This window comes from Labrus mixtus, chromosome 23 (assembly GCF_963584025.1).
Source record: "Labrus mixtus chromosome 23, fLabMix1.1, whole genome shotgun sequence".
Taxonomy (NCBI): Eukaryota; Metazoa; Chordata; class Actinopteri; order Labriformes; family Labridae; genus Labrus; species Labrus mixtus.
Window position 1 is genome coordinate 11,010,086 of NC_083634.1, and position 7,757 is coordinate 11,017,842.

Consider the following 7,757-nt stretch of genomic DNA (forward strand, 5'->3'; position numbering starts at 1 on the left):
TCTAGTTATGGGCCTAAACGGGGGTTGTTTTCTTGTTGGAAAGATTGCTCAACTATAAGGGCCCCTGACTCTTCCCACCACGCTGCTGGTGTCTTTTGTGATTGTTAGTCTTCCAGATAAGCTGACGACTTCAGAGTGAGTCAGTAAATTTGATTTCACAGCGGGTTGGGTGGGGGTGGGGGGGGGTGGGGGGGGGGGGGGGGGGGGGGGGGGGGGGGGGTGAGAGGAGGGGCAGAGGAGTGTTTTCCGCCTGCACTGTCCTCTCTGCGCTCTCTTCGTCCTCACTCTCAGCCTTTTCTCTGTCCACCTCTCACTATTTTTCCCTCCTCCTCCTCTTTCACCCACGGCTCCCATCTCCCTTGGGTGGGCCCCTGTTCCCTCAGTCTCACAGCAATCAAAACACTGAGGGCTAACTCTCCCACCACTTTCCTGTTTCTCACTGACTTCTTGTTGCTACAGTCGACTCCTCGGTTCCACAAAAGAACAGTGAGATGTTATTCTAATAATTAGAGCTCACATCCAATAATTCTGTAGGTGTGTGTGCTCGTCTCTGTACAAACTGGGTGTGTGTCATATGATAACTTGACTGAGGATGACATCATAGAATAACCAGACTCTTTCTATCAGGAAATAAAGAGCTCCACAGCGCTACCCAATGGTTGTAACAACACATTGCAGCCTGAATCCACAGGCTAAATGATTCTGTTCATAATAATAATCAGTGATGTAAACAGAGACATAAATATTTTTGAAACAAAAATGTTTCATACATATAAAGACATTGATCTTTGTTCTATTCATATGGAAATATAAATCCAGTTTTTGTTTACTTCATGACGTTCCTGTGAAATGAGTAGCCTAATGAGTAGCCTACTTTTGCTTCCTGTTCTGTGATTTTGTTTGTTGTATCACTTTGTGTTTGATTGTGTGGTACACAGTTAAAAAAAAAACATTACTCTGACAGTTTGTAAAAGTCAAATTAAAAGAAAAACTATAAGTTAATCAGCTGGATGTGGACCGTGGCACTGTTGTTCGTTTGACAACTGCAGGAATAAATTAATCTATTTTTTTTCTGTAGAAGTAGTAAATGAAGTAAGAAGTGAAACTAAGTCACTGTACACCTATTTGAACCTTTTTATCTGCTTTATTGGTGAACAAAGTAGCCAAATTATACAACACCCCTTTATACTTAAAGTATCAATATAGCACTCACTATGAAAACTTCCCCCGTCAATGTTATTATTGAGCATTATTTTGAATATATGAATATACAGTAGTAAGTGCTGCAGTTGCAAAGATGGAGCTAATTTATACTTCAAATACAGTTTGGTGATTTAATCTGTAGTAAACGGCACATTTTGTGGATCAATCTGATGTTTTGTATTAAGAATCTTAATCTGAAGTTTACTGGTCAGGTAAATGTAATAAAGTAGGAAAACCATTTTTATCCACATTTGGAGAAACAAGAGCATTTCATTACATTTTCATTGTACTGATTAGAGTTCTTAAGGAAACATAATCAGTTTAGTAGCATTAGTGTAAAATGTGTGATATTTATCAATAAAATGTTTTGGAAACTTTGGGGTTGTTCAAAGTCAGACCTACTGAGTCAGCACAGATCTGTAAGACTGGACACAACTAAATTATATTAAAAGTATTTCAGATTTTAAAAAAGACAGTCTGAAAATTCACTTTGTACAACAGATCTGAACTCAAAGAAAGTAGGTCCACCAACCCATTTCTCCTGCACTTAAACCTGCAGCTCACAGTATCTGAGGGGTCTCAGAGGACTCTACTCCCCACGGTGGATTCAGGGGCAAACCGGTGTTCAAAGCAGCCCTGCCTTAGCCAGATTAACCTTGTGCCACTCAGGGCTCAGCAGGGGGGCTGCGATCGATTGAGCCTCGACATCATCTCAGGCGGTCCAGGATTGGATGGCTGTCTTGAGGGATAATAGAATCATTGTTTGGACTATTGGTCTCTGTATGAGATCTGTTATATTACTTTAGGTCAGTACGGAAGAACAAGACAGTTAAAAACATCTTCATTAATCATAAAAAAAAGAAGAGTAAAATGTACAACAGATAGCCTCACCAGTTCATTGACAATCAGTTCTCTATTCTTATACAGTCTGAAGTGATGGAGGGGATTTTGTTATTGATATTAGCCCCGCCCCCATTGCATTGAAGCCCATTGGAGCCATAGTACATAGGCTAATAATTCATCTTTATAGAAGTGAACATTTTTACTTGTTTGTATGTGTTTGTTTGGCAAGTTAAAATGTTTATACATCAAAATGTAAAAATATGGAAACATACTTACTTAACAACTATTTAAAATCGCAAAACATTTTCTGCTTTATTTGCTGACAACATCGTTTACAAGTGCTGCTACTTTAAAAACGTAATATTTCATGCTTCACTTAACTCAATTTAGACAAATGCTGCCCTCTTGTGGTCAGAGAGGATCATTGCATACAAAGTCCCTCTTTCCTAGCACCATTGAAAGCCAGACTTCAGATTTTTTTTAGATTTTTTTTTTTACTATGAATGGATGTCATTATCCCCAATCTTTCTACAACGTCATCATGTGAGAAATCCACATTTCCAATCCATTTTTTCCACTGTGTGTTCCTGCTGATGGTCGCACCCAAAGACCAGCACATGACAGCACAAGACCCAACTGCGTTCATGTGATTGAACTGCAGACACGGCGTAAGAAGAAGAAGAAGAAGAAGCTTTTAAAGCACATGCCTTGTATGTCATGGTGATATGGCTCATCTTCAAAAATACTCCCCTTGATAAAGACCTTGATTATGAACTTATGAACGATGCTCATAAATTAGAATCACTATGAGATGATCTTTGTGCTTGATGTGATCGGGTTGATAACACTTGATTACATGACGAGCAGTTCTGACTTATGGTAGAATATTTACACTTGCATCATTCATTATCAAACTTTACTCACATTAAAACAACCTAACAATGACCCTTATCCTCAAATGTGTAAAAAAAAAAATGACACTGAAATTCGACTCAAGTGGTAAACAAAAAGTTGTTTTTATTATTACAGACTAAATTAAAAGACCATTAGTGCAATTTGAATTAATCCCCAACAGTGTAAAGACAATATACAACATATTTCAGCTTGTGTGGGATGATTATTGTACTGCTGAATACTACTCATGATGAAGTCCACTGTGTGAGTCAATTTAACAACAAAGACATGTTTTTACCCTACTGTTGGAGACATTTAAAGGGTAACCCCCCACCCCCCTATAAGCCAACTAAAGCATGTCACTCTTTTTTCTAGATACATCTTCTTATGTGCATATTTTGTATTTTCTTTTTTGCTCTTTTTTATTGTAAGATGTCTGCCTACACTCCAATAAAAAGAGGCTCAAATCTATAAAAATCTTCTTTCAATATTCCCCCCCAAAAAATTGAATAGTTTGGTTTTACCAATAAAGTAGTCCCTCCGAAAAACAGTTGTTTCTAGAGATACTTGATACTGTTCTCTCTCTTTTTTTTTTAGGAATTTCTAAGGTGATTGCAACATACTTCTTGTCCCAAAGGCTGGGGGGAAAAATCCACATGGTTAAATATCTCCGGACCGTTAGGCCATCTCTGGGATACTCGTCGTTAACGCTCTTTCTAAGGCACAAAGATTGGCATGGTGATGCACTTTCTCCTTCAGATTACTTGTTTTTTTTTTTCTTCTTTCTATCTATTGGCTGTCAATCATCATTTTTCTCAACATGACCTGCTGTTAATTGGAATAGCTGTTTAGCATTGCTAATAACAGTTGAGTGTTAAAAACTCTGGAAATTTCTAAACATTTTTGAGGTATATGAAGTTGAATCCCATTTAAAAAAAAAAAAAAATCTTTCTGTTAGGAAAAGAAATCTATATTGTGTCATCTATATAAAAATAAAATATGAACTTCAGAGGCCAGGTTACTGCTTCTTGAAAACCCTCTTGGCATCCACTCCCTCATAGTTGTAAGTCTGCGGGGAAAAGAGAGAGGCGTGCTGCAGTATAACGGCTTTTATAGATGTAAACAAAATAAATAAACTTAATAAATATGACAGATTAAATATATCTACACCTACTGACCTGCACCAGCTCTCCTCCCACCAGAGCTCGGGTGGTGGTCAGGACCTTGCTGTTGTCTTTCCTGGTGAATTTGCCTTTCAGCATGTCGCCCTCCATCTCCCATGTTCCCTGGTTGAAAATACATAGTCTGTTATAGAAGCTCATTTGTTGAGTATAATTTGCGTATATCTACCCTTCAATCCACTGATGTACTGTACATCCAAAGTAGCTTGATTACAACACCACACACACTAGCTGCTGTTGGTTTAATAATGCTTGAACTCCTTCAGGACACTTACTGAGACTTCTGTACCATCGGCCAGGCTGTAGTCGAACTGCACGCCCAGGGTGAAATCGATGTCCTTGGTGCGGAAGGTGCTGGACTCCTTGATGTGAAACTTGTCCCCGGTCTGCTCGATGGTGATCTTCAAGTTGTCGTGCTCTGCTAGCTTGCGCTTCATGATATTAATACCTATGTTGTTAAAACAGAAATGATAGAAACGTGAAGCCGATACATTTGTAACTCTTTCTTTCTTCACTCAGCTCAGTTTCCACTTGTACTCATGGAAAGTATTAGACTGTGCCCACATCCAAAGGAAGATCTGAATTTAGCTGCTGCTATTAATATGGGTTTGCACCACAAACAACTCAAGCATACCAACACATCCCTGTACTATGTATCACTCATACAACAATGTCAAGCTGTAAGGAAACCCATGACACAGCTACACAAATAATAATGTTAGAATAGCACAGATCAGACCCATTCAACTATTATTCAGGCCCTTAACATTCCCTTACCGGCCCTTTAAATATTTCCCCAAGTTTTCATCAGAAAGGCTGTTTAAGCATGGTGTTTACATGGTTATATTTTGAGAAAATTATCATTTTTAAAGAAGGCTATTCAGCCAATTCATTAGTAACTTTTTTTTTAAAGGAGTGTCAATTTGGAAAAAATAAGGTTGTTTATTTTAAGAGTTAAACGTGTGCTGTAAACAAATTCAAATCCTTATCTTTAATGGCTACACATAGGAGAAGTAGATGATTTGGCACTTCTCTTTTTTTCAACTTGGGCCCTACTAAAAACAAATCATTGAATAGGCCTGGAAATATAAAAATATAGAACTGATTTAGTATATATATATATTTTTTACACTATTCATCCTGCATCTATCACACACTCACCCATTTGCTCCATGAACTTGTCATAGTTTTCGTTGCGGTCGACCTTCCAGTTTCCGTTGAACGCCATGTCTGCAGGCTCTCTGGGTTTGAAGGCAGCTGGTGATGAAGCTCTAACAGACCGTGGGATTGTGAACGACCATTGGCCTGCATTTATATACAGCCCTCCCTTCACCCTATTCAACCCTCACACCACCTCCACCCCTCCCTGAGTTGGCATGGAGGATGCTCGTCTTTATCTCTCTGATTATCTGTCTGCTGATGTGGCCATTTAAAGACTGTGTCAAATGTAGGGCGATTGCCGCACGACCTCGCGGATATACACATAAATAAACGCAGGGCGACTCTCTCAGTGAATCTGGCACAGTTAAACACTGACCCATTGTCATGCAGGGGAGAGAAAAAAGAAGAGGGGGTGGGTGGTATAGCTGCCCTTGGTAGTCACTCAACTGAGCCCCTTTCTGTTCCTCAGTCCTTTTTGTGCCGCCCTGTTTGTGACTGGCATGAAAATGAGTTGTAAAGAACTGGCAAACAGTGACAACCAGAGCTGGCATGCTTACAAAGAATAGTGGCCCAGTTGAAAAAATGTTGAAGAAACATTCTATTTGCCAAAAAGTCTGAGACAATGAAGTAGCACCTTGAAACATGTTGATATCTTTAACCCAGTATATATCACATTGCATTTTTAATTGGAAAAAGAGGTTGTAGATTTGCTTTTTTAGCTCTTGAAACTTGTTGATGTACAGTATGATCGTTCAGTCTGCATTCAGAGACACAGCTCTGTTGTCGTTAGCTTCACTTCAAGTGATGACAGTTTCATTTATACCACTTTAGGAATTCTGGAAGAAATAATCTAACATTTTGGGAAGTATACCAACTTTTACACACATCTCAATTTCTTTAATTAGATAAGAAGACTGATACCACTCTTATATGTGACATTTTTTTGCCAGTCATTGGCTGCTTATAGCTTAGCTTAGCATTGCCTCTAAAAACAGAGGGAAAATAGCCAGCTGTGTCTGTGGCCAACAAAATGTGCTTGACATAAATCCAAAAGCTTTTGTCGATCACTAAAATCTTGTTTGGTCATTACAGTGGAGTTCAAAATTGAAACTTTTGAAAATTGTTCTGGACTATTCTGTGACCAGAGGGTAAAACTCCTGAAGGGTAAGCTACGTGTGTGTGAACGCAAACAGGTGATTTTTTCCACTCTTGAATTGGAAAGTCGACTTTGATTTTGATGGTCAAGATTGAAACTTTCCATTAAAGTGCAACAATTTAATTGAAAAATATCGATGTCTGGAGTGGTAGCGTCTCAAATATTGTAGCATTGTTTGCTAACATTTGACTATTGTTAGTGAGGTAGAGTGGATTTGTAACAAAATGGGATGTCGTGTGTTAAAAAACAACAGTAGCATTGTCCTGCTGAGTACCGATGTAGTTGTCATTCAGCTTGTTTCCCTGGACAAAGGGGCACTATAGCTGCATTCTTGAGGGGAGAAGCTGAGTACTCAGAGCTGGACTGTTGGATCATGGACACACACAGAATACTGAACACATTGTCCCACTCAGTCACCACAAGATTCCACTTTCATTTGTTATAACAGCATTAGAGGAGCAGTTTGGGTGTGACAGGTAAATCCAACCTAAAGAGAATAACACTTAAAGATGATAGTACATAATGTTGTCTACTACAAGTTTCATAATGTTACCCTGATGCTTTGTTAAACATGCTTTTGGGATCTAAGCTATTTGCAAAGATAGTGTAGCGTTTGCTTCACATAGCTAAACGGATGTTGTTAATGAAATGTGGAGAGAAATCTGTGTGTTAAGCCAAAAACTGAGCTGATTTGATCTGATTGTTGAGCGCTCAGATATTCTAACGTATGGGAAGGAGAAGTACTGCTGTGAATTTTTCGTGTCACAAAAAAAAATATAGATGGGTTAAAGCTAAAATAGCTAAAGTTCTCTTTAAGGGTCTTTTTTTTCTATTTAAAGACATATATTAAAATTGCAACTTTTCAAAATGGTGGAATTATATCTAACAGTACTCATGACTTTATACCGCCATGCACCAATGGCGGCCATTTTTAACCGATGCCAGACTGGAGCTGTAATTAGACGCTGCTCAAAAGGACAATGATTTAAACACATCCCTGTGTTTAAAGGAAGACTATGCGATATACAATTTGAACTTTTAAAAAAGTGGAAGTAACATTTATTCATCCATTCATTTGGCAATTATACAAATGTCAAAATGTAATGTTAGCTTGAATACTTTTATTCGCGATTGTACAGTTAGCTAATGGGTAGACAACCACCTGCAGCATAGTGAAGTGTGCAGACGGTAATAAATGTATTGTGTACAAGTAAGGTAAATCATGTAATAATACCAGAACCATTTAAATAATTAATGGTTTAAATGTTAAATAAACGTACACTTTGTTTTTTGTTGTCAACATAATTATTTCTTCCGTT

At 38.2% G+C, this 7,757-nt stretch overlaps 1 protein-coding gene across 1 annotated transcript; it reads right to left on the bottom strand.

Moving 5' to 3' along the window:
* Positions 1–3,038: 3,038 nt before the first annotated feature.
* Positions 3,039–5,440, bottom strand: LOC132958247 (fatty acid-binding protein, intestinal-like). The gene is made up of 4 exons (XM_061030963.1): positions 5,283–5,440; positions 4,397–4,569; positions 4,119–4,226; positions 3,039–4,009 (listed from the first exon to the last, which is right to left on the bottom strand). Exons 1-4 carry the CDS (start codon positions 5,347–5,349, stop codon positions 3,959–3,961), a joined length of 399 nt encoding a protein of 132 aa, XP_060886946.1. The 5' UTR covers positions 5,350–5,440; the 3' UTR covers positions 3,039–3,958.
* Between the last annotated feature and the right edge of the window lie 2,317 nt (positions 5,441–7,757).

Excerpts from the sequence above, each read along its gene's own strand:
- LOC132958247 (XM_061030963.1), bottom strand. The coding sequence starts at position 5,349 with ATGGCGTTCAACGGAAACTGGAAGGTCGACCGCAACGAAAACTATGAC. Across the intron at positions 4,570-5,282 it reads CAAGTTCATGGAGCAAATGG|GTATTAATATCATGAAGCGC; the intron begins GTGAGTGTGTGA and ends TTAACAACATAG. Across the intron at positions 4,227-4,396 it reads CCGATGGTACAGAAGTCTCA|GGAACATGGGAGATGGAGGG; the intron begins GTAAGTGTCCTG and ends ATTTTCAACCAG.